The sequence below is a fragment of the Nestor notabilis genome, unplaced genomic scaffold, assembly GCF_000696875.1.
Source record: "Nestor notabilis isolate BGI_N333 unplaced genomic scaffold, ASM69687v1 scaffold5557, whole genome shotgun sequence".
NCBI lineage: Eukaryota > Metazoa > Chordata > Aves > Psittaciformes > Psittacidae > Nestor > Nestor notabilis.
In genome coordinates, this window is record NW_009936827.1 from 41,494 (window position 1) to 59,323 (window position 17,830).

Genomic DNA, 17,830 nt, shown 5'->3' on the forward strand with positions numbered 1-17,830 from the left:
TACACCTATTTATACAGGTATAAAGTAATTCTTATCTGTATGTTGCATTAAACAATCAGATGTACTTGGACTGCCCATGGTGAGCCTGCTATGAGTTGGAACTGTAAATCCTGACATCTCCATCAGAAATTATGAACTCTACCAGCCAGGAAAATACAGCATCTAGATTGGCTACATGCCCTTATCAGTTTTTATTTTAGTCATATTTCTCTTGAGCTTATTTTCATAGTTAATATGTTGGAAAGCAGGTTTGGGCTTGATTCCTTCTTTAATATCCTTGTTCATCTCTGCCCTCCCTCAGTTTCTTTCTTCCTAACTGACAACTAAAAAGTGCTGGCAGCAACACCGCCAGCCTGGCTGCAGCTATTCCTCTTCTGGCTCTATCCTGCCTACGAGTGAGTGCCAGGGCTCAGCTCTCCTCTCCTTTGTGTCACCAACAGCATATCCATAGTTTGCAGAAGCTTCTAGCTTTGCAGGATTGCATTCTGGGGTGTGGATGAGTGCTATAAGAAATCTAAATGGCAGAGTAATTGGGAGACAGTAGAGACTATCACACAAGCTGTAAGCAACAAATCTCCTGAAGTGGCCAGAAACAAAACTTAGTACAGAATTCCTACTTGCTACAAAGACCAAGCCACTAGAAGAAGATCATATTCAGCTGCAAATCAAAGAAGAAAATAAGACACAGACCTGGAATAATCTCATTTGGTAGAAATGAATGATGGCCTTTTTGCAATTGTTTTGCTGAAAAGCACAAATCTCTACAAAAAGAAACCAGCCATCTGTTTTGAATGTTTTAGAATATAAGTATCTACTTGTGATCTTCTTTGATCTGTAAGAATAATAGGAAGACAGTGATACAATCCAGTTACACCTCTGTTGCAAGTGCTTAATTCATCCCAGAGCTGCAGATTACAAAATTGCATCTGGAAATCTTAGTCTTATCATTCTGGGATCAGAAAGAAGATGAACAGTGTATCAAGATCAATTCGTTCATGCTTGTAGATATAACATTCTTGGACAGAGAATACATTCTTCAAAGATAAAATAGTTATTAAGATAACAAAATAATACTGGAGTTGTTTCAAAAAAAGAAACAACCAACACCAAAAAACCCAACAAGTTAGCAAAAGAACTGTTCCCAGATACAGGAAAAGGACCAGGAGCAGAAGTTGACGTAATTTTAAGGACATCATTCTTCTCTAGGCTGGCCCACCCCAGTCTAACAGTACTTACTAGGTAAAAGATTACATACCAGTACGGGTACAGAACAAGAGAGAAGGTGGGAAGGCATGGTTTCAAAATTGGAATTGTAGATAAATCATAAAACAAAATACTAAGTATTACTTAAGCTGTTCACACCACCATAACTGGATTTTTACTTACACTAAAGGGAGAAGGTCACAAAAGGCTCTCCATTATTCAGACTTACTAGAGCCAAAGGAGAAAAGGTTCCTCTCTGAAAAAAGGGAAAGCTTGAAAAGGCTTGAAAAGAATAGATAATTGTATGATAGATAAACCAGGATTTTGAATTATATTTCCCTATACCAGTAACTGTCAGTCCATGAACTCTCTGTGTCTCCTTGCCTGAACTTGACGGCACAGGAGTCTTTCAGTTTCATAATTAACGATGACACCCACATAAGCAGGGCTCCAGAAAAGCAGGGATAGAAAGCAGGTCCTGTGATTAACCGGACAACTGTATTCAAAGTCCTGCCCTCGTCACAATTAATTAGTTACATCACCTTATTTGAGTGCATCACATTAGGGTTCTTACTAAAGGGTTGCCAATCTGGAAAGTGGGAGTGAGGAGGCCTGGCTGTCACCAGTATGACAAAACAAATCTGGCATCTTATCTCTCAGTCAGGCCAAGTGCTAATGTTTAAGTAAATTAAGATTATTTCATGTAGATGCCTTCAAATTTTCCACAGGGTATGTCTCTAAAACAAGCATAAGACATTCTTTCATAGTGTTTTTACACACACGACTGCAGAACTGGAATCGACATATTATAACAGATTATTATATAGCACATAATCAGGTTGTAGACTTTTAGAAAGGGGAAGAAACGACCTTTCAGATGACAAAACATGACAATGAAGAAGAGGAGGCAGCGGTCTGAAGGGATCTGTTCAGCATGCTGGAATGGCAGCTGCTTGAAATGTTTAACATATGGGTTATTTTCCCTTTTTGGGGAAAGAATAGGATCTTGGAAGGAAAAATCAGAAGTATTAATAAATTGAGTCAAATACACATCTAACAATTTTGGGAACAAATTCAAAAAGAGGTATTAGAATCACCATCATATCTCTGTAACAACACTATTTTAGACTATTGTATGATAATGTTACCTAGCACTTATACAGTATGCTTCCCAAGCAGAACTTCTACTTTACAAAAACTTCAGCTCATTTTACAGTTAGAGAATTTGAGACAGGCAGAAAGAGAACAAGTGAGTGGTTGGAGACGATACCAGGAAAGAATTTATCTTCTGAATCGTGGTCTAGTACTGTGTCCAGTAAATTACATTGTAATACAAGTCAGGCATGAAAGCTTGGTGTTTCTGACCATTCTGCATGATCTAAAAATTAAAAAGACCATACTGAAAATAAACTTATTTAAAAGGCTTATGAGGTCGCAGTGTAATAAGTGGCAATACTGAGAACCTGAAAGAAGTGTGACAGAAGGATGAGCAGCTCTCTACATGCTGCAAGCATAAAATGTGTCTTGTCAAAAGATCACATTTATCAGTGAATGAATGCCTGTGCCATCATTTAAAAATAAGATATTTACTTTGCTAAAAGAAATGAGTATATTAATCCAAGCACCAAATAATGTAGAAAAAAACCCCCAGTATTTTTCCCAAACTTCCAAAAGATTAGACACTTTAAGTTCTGCAGTGATCTCAATTAGAAGTCCATGGGGTTTGAAATCTGTGGCAAAGGTTAAGTTAAATCCTGAGATGTCCTGCCCTCATTGTCATTATTTCTATCCCTCTAACTCTACCACTGAAGTAGTCATAGTGTGTTGGGCTGTTGTCTGTCACCTAGTTCTGCCACTTTCCTCTAAATCTGTTTGAACAGCTATGTATGCTGGCTGACTAGGTGTCCATGCATTGAGCATTTCCCTTTAGCTGTAAAATGGAATCACAAATATCCCCTCCACAACAAAAAGGAAATTGTGAATGCTCATCCTGGGCATTCCTAGGCATGAGACAAAACTGCTCTGCACATACAAGCTAGAAACACACGGCTTACAACTTTAAGCATTCAGGTGTTTTTTGCATACATCTACTTCTAGAGAGAGCTCAACTTCTCTGTAAGATTTAACTGTTTCTATCATTCTTACTGTAATCCTGTTTAACACTTTTGTCCTAAGAAATGTAATACAGAAATGTCATTCAAGCTCCACTGTCCTTTAATAATCACAAATACTATTTAGAATGAGACTGTTTTGAGAAACAAAACATTAATTAAAGATCACCTTTACAGTATTATAAGGTCTTGATTAAAAAACCCCTATAGTTAAAAAATTAAAACTGAATTTATGAAACATTCTTCTTATTGATGACTTTCCCTCCATTTCAGTTCTGAGGTTTAGATGACTCATCTACAGAAAAATTCTTGGCCAAGTCAAATTACAACATCAAAAATGTAGCCTTTTTACATGACACATACTTGTGATCTGGTGATGTTGATAATTATAATTTATACTGGTTTTGACAAGGAATCTATGAAATTTACTTGAATTGACTGTTTTTCAGTTCTCAAAAATGATTCAAATATTTTCCCCTTTTTCCACCACAGGCATCACCTCTGAAATCTTAAGAGATGCATTAAATTAGGCTGGTGTCTTTTGCAGTCTGCTTCTGTTTAAAATCTGTCCAGCTCAAGTATTAAAGAAAAATGTCACAAATAAGAGGCTTTTTGTCTTGCAATATTTTTACAGTAATAGGAACTTGCCAATACTTTCATCATTTTGAAAGATCCCCATTTTTATGCACTCCAGTTCAATGCTAGAGTTCTTTGAACATTCCACTGTTACTCTAATAAGCATAAAATTAATTTTCAGATTTTGATGCTGGAATTTGAGCACAGCAAAGCCATGTTTTGCTCCTTAGCAGGCAGATCCATAACTTCAGGATTTGTTGGCAACCGCTAATAGAAAATGCTTCCACAGAATGAGTTCAAAAAACTTGTCCAGTGACAGCATCTACTAGCTCCAACTCCTCCTGCAAGCCAGAGCCATGGAAGATGGGAAGAAAAACGCTCTGCAACAGCATGCATACTTAAAAACGCACGTATGGTATGTATAAATTACATACCAGGATAAATCTCTCAGCACTCGAGAGTTTCAGTTTTGCTTTTCCTCTCTTCTTGTCCTTAACACTTTTATTCTGTCCTTGCTTTTCCCTATGTCCTTTAATTTGATTGTCTTTCATTCTTCCCAGTCTGTTGTGATCCTATGCCTACTACACTCATTCAAAAAAAGCAGTCCTCCTCATTTCTTACGGGCAGAGGTGGCACAAGCAGATTTCTGAACCTACTCACACTTCCTCACAAGGAAACCAGATGAACTGAGCATCTTTGCCTCTTTACCCGACACAGCACATACGTGGTACATATTTACAAGAAGATACATATGAATCCACACATATCCTTTCATATGCATTAAATCTCATAAAGTGTAAATTCATAGTATTTTTGATAAAACGAACAATAACTAACTAAGCCATTGGCCAGACCATTTTGGTATTTGAGAAAGACAAAGAGGCATCCTCATAAGAAAGCACATTGGAATATGACTGGATATAGAGGAGGAGAGAGCTCCATCTGGGGAATAGAGAGAGTCATAAGAAATTCAGACAGCAAGGAAAAGAGGCTACAAGAAAAGGCTAGGAAAGGCTGTTTCAGGATAAAAGATGGTATTTACATTGAACTGTAAACTGAAATGTAAACTACCATTTTCTGCAGCTACAGGAAGGATGCATATGTTTAGAAACAGTGCTTCATTTCAGGGGAGTTATATCTGATAATGCTGTCATGTACAGAATAGTGTAATTAAATATTAAATTCAGTCAGTTCCAGAATGCTGGAGGGGAAAAGCCTTAAACTGCAAAACCTAAAAAAAAAATAACAGAGCTTGCTACTGTAGATATTCCGATGGTCTCTATTTTACCTTCAGTATTGACCAGAGGTGACTACATCCTCAGACCTACAGGAACTTTAAAAAACAAAGTTACCACCAAGTCCTACGCTATTAGTCACTTTTCTATCATTGTAATACATTTAATTTAACACATGCAGGTTAAAGACTCTGTGACTTACAGCACCTTTGCTTTTACAAATAGAATAAGGACTTATTTTTTTCTTTTTTTTTTTTTTTTTTTTTGAGTGTACATGGAATAATCATGGTAAAAACCTGTACTTTTTTGGAATAACTGGCTTGGGAGACACCAGTTACCTTTATGCTTTCCCTGTTGATGTATGCAAGACAATCTTGAGGCTGACATGATTCTCAGATGGGATGCATGACTGCCTCATGATTTTGACTAGGATATTCTGTAACATGCTTTTCTGAGGAAAATGCCTCAAGTACAAAGTGGAGAGAGATGCTGTATTTAATGTGAACAACACATCGATTCACAAATCTAAGAGAAACCATACTCTTAGCACAGTTGCATTCATAAGATAGGAAAAGGAGAAAGACCTTTGTATCAGTGTTTTCTACACACTCCATGTTTGCTCTAGAATGAAAATCAGAATTATTCCTACCTTCACAGTGAGTGTCCTCTTCCTTTTCAGCATTTACTTACCTGATCTTTCGTGTTTAATTGTTGTGCTTCAGCAGATCTTTACAAGCATTATCTCTAAAACTTCTAACATTATACACTAACACACAACTATTGCAAGAGTGGTGATTCGAGAAGTATGTGAAATCAACAGCGAGTGTAAATTAATGAAGCACTTTATCAATTTTTCCACTAAAGTGATTTTCTCAGATCAAACCCCAAGGCATGGAATTCAAGTTTAACGCTGCCACAGTTGGATTAAATTTTTCAGATGGCTGACTTGAAAAGAGGGATTTGATCTATACAGTCAGACAGACATGTAAGTCTGCAGTTAATTGAGCAAGTGCAAAGAGATGAGACAGCAGCTTATTCTTTCATGAATGTTTTACAAATCTAATCTAAAGCAGTAATTTCCAGAAATGAAAGGGTCCAAAATTTCCACAGAATTTTTCAGAAGTGTTTTCTTTCAAATAATTGATACAGAAAAAAACAAATTCTGAGAAAAACTGCGAAGAAACTAATGTGAAATATTTTTCTTTAAAAGCGTAAATGAAGAAAGAAAAAGTTTCATATAATTTTTTAAAATAGGGTTATCGCATCTCAATTCCTTAAAATACTTTAAGTACTTCAAATAAATATATTCTGCTTTTAAACTGACACTACAATGCATAAATGAATCCTGTGTACTGTAGCATGATAATTGATATTTGACTTTTGTAGCTCTATATCAAGGCTCCTGGTCAGTAAAGGATGTCTCTGTTACAGAACAGGTGTGTGGTAAAGGGGTCTGTCCTGTGTACTGCCCTCTCTTCTGAAAATGTGGGTTGTTGTGGGGACAATTTGACAGCAGAAAAGAGAAAACTGTGGATGCAGACACAGAGAAACAAAATGTACTTTAAATGACAAATAGCTACCAATTTCTCCCCAATTGTTTTGAGAGAACAAGGGATATGGAAGGGAGAGGAGAAGGTTAAGGGGATATTCCTCTTTGTCTTCAAATTTACAGAAAATTTACAGTCCATATCAAGAGTCATCTATTCTGAGTCGATAAATGTCTGTGACTAGTTAGGTCAGCATGCATGGCAGCAATCTCGGCAGCAGATCTCAACATGCTTAAAACCTTCAGGAGGAACATTATCTTCAGGAGGAACATTATCTCTGAGTAAATTCTTTACTAACCAGAATTGAAAAAGCATACACAGATTTGGCTACAGTGCAAACTGCTTTGAAAAAGAATCTGACTGAGAACATTTCCTCCATGAAGTCAATGATAAATGATATGAGAGACATTTCCTGTTCTCTTGTACGCATTAAGAGTTTGCTTTGCATAGAAACTCAATTACATGCCCTGGAAAGTTCTCCCCACAACATCATGAAAGAATGACATGATGATTAGAAGAAGAAAATTGCAAACTACACATAAACACACAAGAAACAACCTCATGCAGAGACACACAAGCAAGGGGGAAGAAGCACACCCAGGTTTCACGAAGCACACGGGAGTGACATGTGAGAGTGACTGGGGAAACTTTTCTATTGGCAAGAAAAGTTGATTCTCACCGTTCTGAACAAAATGGCTGAACTAAGAGCATCTGACTGGTTATGCCCAAATACCCTCCTCCTCATCCTAGGGGTGCAGAGGTGGCAATGAGAGAAAAGCCCCAGAGCAGCATGGGAATGAAATAAAGAGTTGGTTAGTATTTAAAGCACATATGTAAGTACAAATAGGAGTACAAAGTGTTTAATTCCTTATGCAATATTCTGAGCCACCTTGAGGTACAGTTTGCTTTCTCTCTTGTAGGCTTTACCAGCTTCTAAAATGCTCCTTTGCAAACGGAAAGTACAATCAGACCCTCCTCCCACACCCTCCTTCCTATCACCTTCCCCAGCAAGGTCGTTGCAAGAATTTCCTTAAATGTTTAAATGTAATCTTTTCTTGACATTTTATCTTTTCATTTCATTTTAATTTCATTTCATTTGAACATGCTATGCCGCGTTCATTTGCAAGCATGTACTACGCTTGCATTTTAGAAATGGCTTCATTTCTCTATAGATTTGCAATGTAGAAACAACAGCTATTCTAATATTTCATCCAAATTAAGATTAGAAAAGCCATTTAATTTGCAGTATTAACAACTGCACTCTCCTGAAGAAGGTAAACCCAACATTTTCCAAAAACACTGCAGAAAATTCAAGTCAATTTACATTGGAGAAGGGTATTAAAACAAGATGCAAAAGGAAATTACTTTAGAATTTTTCTGTTCATTTCTTTGTATATACACCCTTATTGTCTTCTGGTACAGACATGAAAAAAGATTTTTAAAGATCTGTTTTTGTAGCATGAGTACATAATTGTTTTTTTCCGTTTTCCTCTTGCACGTTACTCAAAATTTCTGCATATCACTAAGTTGGTGCTTAAAGGTCTAGAGATGCCTTGCTTCAGATCTCAACAATTTCTAGCTGAGCCAGAGGGCAGAGGAGCACCAAACATTCCTTCACTTTGTCAAGGCAGTGATTAATGATCCCTAATATTTTAATTAAACTGGAATGAATGAGATTACAACATGGGATATGCAGTTGTGCTGGCGTTTTCTGTATTACCCAAGGGATAGGTGAACTTTCTGATAGTTATCAAGCACATGGCTGTGCTTTGTAAATGACACAGGAGGCTCCTCACTGCCTTGGAGATGGTAAATTGATTTTCCTTCAGTTCATGGCCCACTGAGTTTGTGAGGGAGCAGTCTGTGCTCATTTGGCACAGAGGCTGGGATTTCCTCATGGGAAATGAAGGGAACTGCTCATATACAATCCATAGATCAGAAAGCTGATCCTGGAGCATGATTTCCTGCTACTGAAGACAGAAAACATTCCTGGACACTCCATACACTTAAGCAGTAAACCTGAGTTACTAAAACCTGAATATTCCAGACAGGACTCCTGTCTTGCATTTTAAGAGAGTAATGTTTCTTTCCTTCTTTTCATTGTCTGCCCCCTCATCTCCACCCACTTAATAACAGCTTGGTACTAGGAACTGTTTGTTCACATTTCAGGAGTTTTCAGCAAAGCTGACACAACAGCAACATCCATTTCTGGTTTATAACTGCACTCTGGAATGCTGTTTTTGTTCCAAGGTACTGCAAGCATGTCAGGGAAAATTACATATGACTCAAAATAATCAGCTCCCATAGTAAAAATTACTTTAAAAACAAAAAAGAGACACACGTTACCTGGTCAGGGGAGGGCTTATGGTTGGTTTGGTTGGAATGGGATGAGGATTTGAGGTGGTCATCCTCATAGTTGTCAGCCATCAGCTTCATACGGTTCTGAGTCTATTAAAAATAAAAAAAAAGAATAATCAGTCTACTTTCTAATGTGACCAGAGGGAATAGGACATTTACGCCATCCTGTATGTACAAAATCCATGCATGGGAGAAAATAAAACACATAAACAGTGTCACTAGGTACTACTGTAGAGAAATCAGTAGGTAAGGAGACATAATAAAAATCTATAAAATTAAAACCTGCATACAGTCAAGCAAAGAATTAACAAAATATAAACCAAATTTTCTAGCTTTTCTTCAACTTCTCAGGAAATTTCAAGTTCCAGAGGATATATGATTTTTAAAAACACAAGTTATAAAATAAATTGTGTAAGAATAAATGGAATACCTTACCTTAACATTACCATTCTAGATAAGAAATTGCAATGAACATTAAAACATACTACATGATTGTGTGTGCAAAGGGCAGTGTGAGACAAAGCCCTTTTAATATACTATCCTGCAACGAGGTCCTTAAGCACCTACAAACACACACACACACAAGAAAGGAAAGAAATCCACCAAGGCAAAATGTCACATCTGCCCAGCAGGCCTCACAAAGACCATTCAGGCAGCAATGACACTCTAGTGGTAGCCTAGAGTGGACTATAAAAGAGCTGGGTCAAGAGTCTTGAAAAGTGGACTGCCAGCCATGCATCAGATGCTTCACTTCCAAGTCATTTGGGTGCCACTGTCCTTGGGCACTCACACCTGGAGCAGACCCTAAATGGAGTGACAGCATTTCTCCTCCCAGCATACTAGGTAGACAAAGCCCCATTTTGAGCTTTGTGAAATACTTGTATTCCAGAAAAATAAAAAGGCTAGCCAGACCTATGTTAGATATGATAGTCAGTAAATTATGCACAGCTAGACATATTAAATCATCAGCAATGCACTAAAATTAAACGCCTTAAATGAAAGCTCAAAGCTCACTGTAAAAATGCCAGCTGTTGATTCAATCCCTTCATAACTGCATGGTTTCTCACTGAAAACTAATTTTAATGAGCACCTTGAGGCTAGAGAATGAAGATTCTACTTGACTCCACTCAGATCATTATAAAGAAGGTCCAGGGTTTGAATCTGGATTTGATTTTATTCTTGGATTAATTTAACAAAAGCTAACAGTGAATTAAGCTTAAGCAATAAGCAATTTAATCATGCAAAATCTTCATATTGTTTGCTCTTTTTGTCAAACAAGTTTTGAATTCCAAGTCTGACTCATCATTCATAAATCACTACATGAAACATGCTACATTAATACTTAAACAGCCAGTTTATTATAGAGGCGCTTTCTCCATATTTATTATTTTATTATATTTAAGGTTGGCTCTTTAACAATGTCTTCTTTGCAATGAGAGCTACTGATCTTAAATGATTTCATATTTCTTTGGAAATTTTTGGTTTTGATACTCAGTAATAACTCCTTACATGACTTCTAGTGTGTGGAAAAAAAATCTATCAAAAAGCAGAAGTTCAGCAGAACATTATTATAGCACATTAACTTTTCTGAGAGAAGGAGTGGCTCTTGCCAGGCAGAGGCAGCACGTTTTATGATACTGCATGAAAAAAACTATGTTAATGCTAATACATGAAGAGAAGAATATAAAGAGACAAACATTTAAAGCACAGTATCCCGCACGGAAAATTCTGAAGTGGAATTGAAGAGGTTGCATATTTCTGTCACTTCAAGTAGAATAACCTACTATTAACACAAGGCAGGAGGTATGAGAAAAGTCTGGGAGAACTGGGCTGGTTGAGCCTGAAAAAATAGGAGGCTTCTTTAATTACTTTATAGGAGGAAATAGAGGAGATGAAGCCTCACTCTTCCTGGAGGGGACAGGACAAGAGATAATGGATTTAAATGGGAACACAGAAAATTATTAGAGATCAGGAAGATTCTTCTCATAACAAACCAGATAAAACACCACAATGAGCTGCCAAGAGGCTGCCATCCTTGCACTGAAGGACATTCAGACACTGAATATGTGACTGGACACGACTTTGAGCAAGCTGGTAGTTAGTGATGCTCTCTCAGCAGCAGGATGGATGTGATCTAAAATACGCTGCAATTATTATTTGGGCTTTTCATCTTCAGATAATTTTACAGCAATCAAGGCTGGAGTTTTCAAATTTCCTCCTTGTTGCTAAATATGATTTAGCTGCATTACAGCCCTTGAAACATTTTAACCCAAAATGATTTCTGCAGCATCCCAATGATGACAATCATACAGGATCAGTTCACCTAGAAGGACATTTTTCATGTTCCCTCTTTAATACAACCTGACCTTCTATGGCTTCTGCTGTTAATCTAAGAGTGCATGTTTGTGATATACATGTCTTGGCAAGAAAACACCAAAATCAGTATTGTGATTTCACTATAGGAGCTAATTTACACATGTATCATTGAATGAGGCAAAAATCAAGAGATGGAAGAAAACCAGTTTGCTTCCTCACGGATACCACTAAAATTATTTTCCAACATTAAAATTCCAACAAGCAGTGTTGTAAATAAAATATGTAATATAGTAGTATAATATTTTTCTAATTCTCTTTGTGTCAAACATGGAAATGAAAAGCTCTTTCTTAGGACTGGAATACTAACTGACAAACTTCTAATTGGTAATTTTGAAAATAACTGGAAATATATGAACTCAGTTTCTCTCCTACTGCTCCCCTCCCTTCAGAAAAAAAAATGTTCAAAAGGATGGAAATTTCTAGAGCATATGGCTGTTGCAATGATTTAAAAACAAATCATTTACTGTGAGGAACCACTCCAACATCCTGCAGTCCTGAACTGCTTTGTCATGGTGCTGTTATACAATCCTCTCCCACCTTATGAGGTTATGGCTCAGATCCTAGGGCAAACATTTCTACATCACTGTAAAATTATGAACAACAACGTGGTTTAACCACTGTGTCCTGTGAGAAAATAAATGAGCAGTGCAGACAAATCGGTTGTGTCAGGAGTGCTTTTGTCTAAAACCTCCAGAGCTTGTAAGCAGAACTAGTGATGATAAGAACCGGATGTCAGATCTAAATTTTGCTTAAAAACTACCAGGCACCACTACAGGTATCTTCTTCATGCACGTGCAGATAAAATGCTAGAATGGAAAAACCAGGACAAGACTCTGCAACTCAACAGGTTTTTTTCCTGTTGGAAAAAAGGTTGGAAGGTTTCTTTCTTTTAACAGAACAAATTTCGTAACCTTATTCCTTGCCCTCCAATCACACCACACCCCCAAGCCCCCACATCTTGTCAAAGCCCTTAACAACACTCTTTAGTCACTCTTTAGTCTCCCAATAATTATATGCAAAAGAACAAACCAACCTTTTGACTAGTGTCAATCCTCAGAATTACTGGAGAGCCATCGCACACTCTCAAGCTCCTAACTGAAAGTCAGAAATGACTGTGGAGAACTTGCCACAAGATGTCTGTAGACCAGAGTCTGTGAACCACAGGTCTGAAGCATACCATTTTCAAGGGTACTGTATCTAAAAAATTCCAGCTTCCTCCAGTTATATATTAGACTATGCTCTAGTACTATCAGACCTTGCCTACTTTCCCCCCTGCTGAACTTCTGCAATTGTCCTTTTGCCTCTCTGATACACTTATTAATACCCTTCTTGCTTCTCATTGTCACTTAACCCCAGGAGAAAATATGAGATAAGCTTGTACTAATCATACATGCAAATGGTCAGCATCACCACTTCTTTTAAATGTGCCCTTTCTCCTTCTGTTGCTTTGTGGTCCTACTGGGATTTCACCAAACTTTTTCTGGTTATCGTATAGTTTACTTCTGCTTGTATTCTATAACCACTAAATGTTTGGTCAAACAAGGAAATTACCATGGAGTAGACTATTCCTAATGCAACCAACACCTGAAAACTTTCATTCCAAACAGCACATGTATAATATTTTAGCTGCCAAAACTGTATCCATGGTGAATTTTGTTTAAGAATCATCAAGTTCCTCTTTCATGGATGTACTGCTTCAAAGCACACTCTCACCTGTAGGTTGCTAAAAGGAAGTTATTTTATGTTCACTGCAGGCTACACTGGTAGCTGGCTTGTGCACCTCCATCCTAAAGACAAAATTAATAGATCGTATCACAGTTAAATTATTACATGAGAAAAACCAGAACTGATGCTGATCCACAAAGTGCAGGGGAAAGTCAGAGACATATTCTGGAATATAGCTGGTAAAACCTAGAGGAGTCCTGCCCAGATCTGACAAATTCTTTATAGTGGAATTCCACATGTAAATTTGAAACCCACAGATTTAACTACAGACATTGTTTATAATATATTTTAAAGAATGTTTTTATTTGAAAGCTTGCACTAAGTTGTATGTTATAATGAGAATACATACCTTTCTTAAGCATTTCTGCAGGATAGCTAGTCTCCTGGTAACCCTGGCAAGTTTTTGAAACCAAATTTTATTCACAGGAATCACACATTTCTGTATCTGTAGACAAGTTCTCTAATAAATAGCAGATACTAGCTTATAAGCTGTGCATTTTCTATATTAGCCTGCTTCATACTGTCATTGCAGTAACTTATTCAGAGTTTGCATCAGATCTGCTTTTCCACCATGCAACAAAGCAGAAACCATGACATCAATGACTACTTTCTCATTTTTTGTAAAATATTTGAGTAGGATATTTCTGGCTTTGTTAACCAGTCTAAACAAGGTTTGTTAATCCTTTAATGTAGAGTTTAGTAAACCCCACATTAAGTAAACATTAATATAATGACTGTACTTGTGACAAATGGATTCGTGGTTGAGACAGTGTGTCAGTGAGTTAAAGGAATCATCCCATTTCAATCTGAGTTGAACGTTTCGCTGGAAACACACACATGCAAATGCAACAGTTTAGAAACCTCTTCACCACTAATAATATAAAAATATAATGGAGAGACTCAGGAGTTTTTTTTCCCCTAAGTCATGTGCCAAATTCAGTATCTCTGAAAATTATGTTCTTGCAAAGACTTTCAGATACACCTTTTCTATCTGCCGAAGACACACAGTAAGCCATACTCCCTGTAAATATCCAACAGCTCTGTGCTGCAGTCTGGCTGTGAGAAACACAGAGAGAATAATCCCTCCTTACCTGTCATTAGAATGTGAAACCCTCCATCACTGCTTTGAGTATATTTATACCCACCTTGAAAGTACACCTACCTTGAATGTACACCTTCCTTGAGTGTGTACCTTCCTTGAGCAAAGGTTGTTTTGAGATTTTACTCAATGCCCCCTTCCCATTCATGATATTTAATGATCTGGGAGATATTTTTCAAATTTGTAAAGAGACGGTACATGCTGAGCTGTCATCTTTGTTAGGAAGGTCTAAAAGACACATGATTAGTTAGGTTTGGCGTTCCTTTTGGCTAAGTTTAAGATTAGCAACTGGGATTCTTCGTTTAGCAGCAAACAAATACGAGGTTCAGCTGCACACAAATAAAAAAATTCCTGTTACTACAGTTCTATACATCCTGGAGCCTGTGTTTGTGTGAGCCCAATGTGCACTGTGAGCCCAACGTGCACTGTGAGCCCAACACGCACTGTGAGCCCACGTGCACTGTGCAGCTGCTAGGGTTTGTCAAAGCCTGAAGGATTTAACACAGATTCCACCTGAGATACTGGCTTCTGGATCGACAGTTGGCAATGTTACAACAATATTACATTCTAAAGTTAAAGACTTTATCAGTTCAGTTAATTTCTGTGTGTAATGATTCAATTTTTGTGCTCATCTCCCCACATATGGTAATTACAGAGAAACTTCACTCATATTCTAAACCCCTTTGAACTAAAGGAGGTAGATCACCTAGATACGGAGTTCTCTCCAAGGCTCGACCTATGTAGATATATGTGGATGGATTTGAAAAACAAGCTTTGAACTGAAATTTTCCCTGTGAAGGAATGCATTAGGGAATTTTATTAGTTCCTTACGAGATGAACAAATATCTAACTATGGATTTGCTTGATGACAAAATCTTATTGAAATCTGTTACTCTGATTCCTGTATAAACAAAACCAGTCACACAAAAACCAATCCAAATCAGATCTTGTGTTTGGGATTCCTTGTGTTATACCACATGAACATTATGTTTCTTTAGCTCTCTTGTACTCTCTTTAGAGATACCTCAAGCTGTGTTTAAGACTGACCCATCAGTGGTAATAAAAATGCCTTTCTCAATTATTTGTTTCACAAGAGCTGGAGTCTGCCCAGTCCCAGGTTCAAAAGGAAACTAAAATAAACAAATAATAATTAAAACCCCCCTCCTCCTCTCATGCTTAATTGCACAGGAGCAAACCAAGTGTGTTGGTTCTTTGGCATCGTTCCAGTGCATGTAAAGGTCTTATGCAGAAATATCATTAAGATGTGTTTTCCTGTATCTCAAAGATGTCTGAGGAAGCGCTGGAGTCTGAGAATGTTTCCCACCATATTGTAATCCTAATTTACACTGACTGCATGGCCTACACATCAAAACAAAAATTTCAGGCAGGATCAAAAGGACAAATGCTCTCCTGTGACAACATCCTCAAAGAATCCTGGATCCCTCACACAACGCAAACCCAAAGAAATTATTTACAGAAATTGATCTGAAGACAGCAACAGCAGGCAAAACAAGCTGCTGTTTTAATTCTTAAGCTGAAATAAGAGAACTGGTTATATTCACATTCCGGTACTGAGCATGTAAAACCTCTATACTCTAGGTTTAAAGCAAGCAGGTAAGTATTTCCTGTGTTATGAGCCTGCCCTATGGTGGTAGTCTGTTAGGGCAAGTCTGATCTCGGTTCCATGCCATGGCAGAGAAGGAAGGCCCCACTGCAGAATTCCCTACCAGAGAGTGTAAGATCAGTACCTTTAGCTGACGCATGCCCTGAAAGCAGAAAAGACTCATCTATTAAAATTATCTTAACAGCAACTGGGTTTTGCTTAATCATGCTGCTACATCCACTCTCCATCTATTGCGCTGTCTTCATTACGTCTTTAATCAGTTAAGAACTGGTTTCTTTTACAGACAGGATGGCTACCCTTGAAAAGCATAGGAGTCCACTTTATTACCCATTTTATGTTGGCTAATGAAATCCGCGCACTTCGGATTTATATTCTACATCTTCCAAGCATGGTCTTCAACCCTAGAATAATTGCTTTCTCCAGCCTGCCTCCCCCGTGGTGTCTCCAGGCAAGAGTCAGCTGGGACCAGTGTGAAAGTATGTATGTTCTGAATGGCCAGCCATATGTGTATGCTTCAGCCAAACAAAATACATCACGGCGCAATTCTTCTTGCCTTTCCCTGTGTGGGAGCAGTACTGCGGGCTTTTTTCACCTCTACCCAGCTGTGGATGTTAATTAAGTTCCTGTAAGTTACACAATCTTTGAGACTTCTTTCCCTCTGTCAAATTTGGTTAAAAGGAGTCAATAAATTGAAAAGTTACTTGGTGGGGGCAGATGGATAGCACTGTGATTTAAACTCTTCTTTGGAGGACTTTAGGATAAAAGCTAGTCCAAATTTGCATATTTTGTTCAAGTTGTAAGAGTTTGGATGTAGTCTTTCAATATATCCTTGCATTGAATGTTGCATAGAAGTGGAGTTTTCTGATACCGTACTCCGTGCCTTTCTTTAAGACTCTGGGAGGCCAAATTGCTACAAATTCTCAAGTGAACGGGAGAGAGCCTCTCATGTTTAGTTCATGTGTCTGCCGAACGTTTAATATATACAGTTTATTCAGTCTCTTTAACATACTGTGATACATGCCACCAAGAACAACTCACTTAAAAAAGTGACATGCTAATTCTATAATAACACGAAAGGAAATACCAGTCTTTGTCATGGTCCTTATTACTCAAACTGTTAAAAACCCCTGATTGATTGCACTTCTCCCCTTGCTCATTTTTCCCCTCTCATGGTGTGTTTGTGGGTCCAAGCTAAAAAATTCATCTTACATTTTATCAATTGAGAGAAAACCAAAGACAAAAAAGCAGCCAGAAAACTAAGCTGAAATGTACTTTGCAGCATAAACACTCCCTAAAAACTTTGATAGGTTGGTGATAAATGCATTTTACAAAGCAAAATGTAAAAGAGATCTCAGGTTATCCTAAGGTTGGAAATGCATTCCAACATTGTAATGACTCTGTGATCACCTTAAACTTATGCAATTTAAGCACCAAAATTAAGCACCAGAGATAAGATGAGTCTTACAAAATCTACAAATATCTGAAGGCAAATCCCTACATTGTATCCTGTAGAACAGGCAAGTATTTCTATCAAAAATAGAAGCTTTGTTTGACATAGTTGATAGGACTCCTCTTGTCTTATAACAGTCTATTTGAAATTTCTCCTTCCTTTTTCACTTCAGCTTCATTCCACAAGCTGCTCATCTTACTCTCATCTACTTTACTCTGTCCCTCTTTCTTTTATTATTCTATTTGATTCTCCTTTCCAAAATAAATCCACTTGCATATGCTCAACTTCACAAAGCTGCCTGTATAACACAACTGCCTTAGTCACTCTGCTTTTGTCTCTCTTGGTCTTTCTTCTAGTCTGAAATCAGAAAATTTCTCAGTCCACTGATACCTATAAAAACTGATTAGCAAAATCTCATCTAGGAATTTATATAACAAGATGCATCCTACTTTAAAATCTTAAAACCTAGTCATGATCCCCTACTTCAACAAAATAGTTTGTAGGCCATCTGCTCATGTATATCTAC

At 37.5% G+C, this 17,830-nt stretch overlaps 1 protein-coding gene across 1 annotated transcript in view; it reads right to left on the reverse strand.

Annotated features, from left to right (window-relative positions):
• The window catches only part of LOC104408822 (ELKS/Rab6-interacting/CAST family member 1), a gene marked incomplete at its 5' end in the record, with an annotated part of 177,792 nt that overhangs the window by 19,193 nt on the left and 140,769 nt on the right, over positions 1-17,830 (reverse strand). The window contains one exon of the mRNA XM_010018544.1: positions 9,019-9,120. Within this exon, the coding sequence (XP_010016846.1) occupies positions 9,019-9,120 (102 nt within the window). The remainder of the gene's footprint in view (positions 1-9,018; positions 9,121-17,830) is intronic.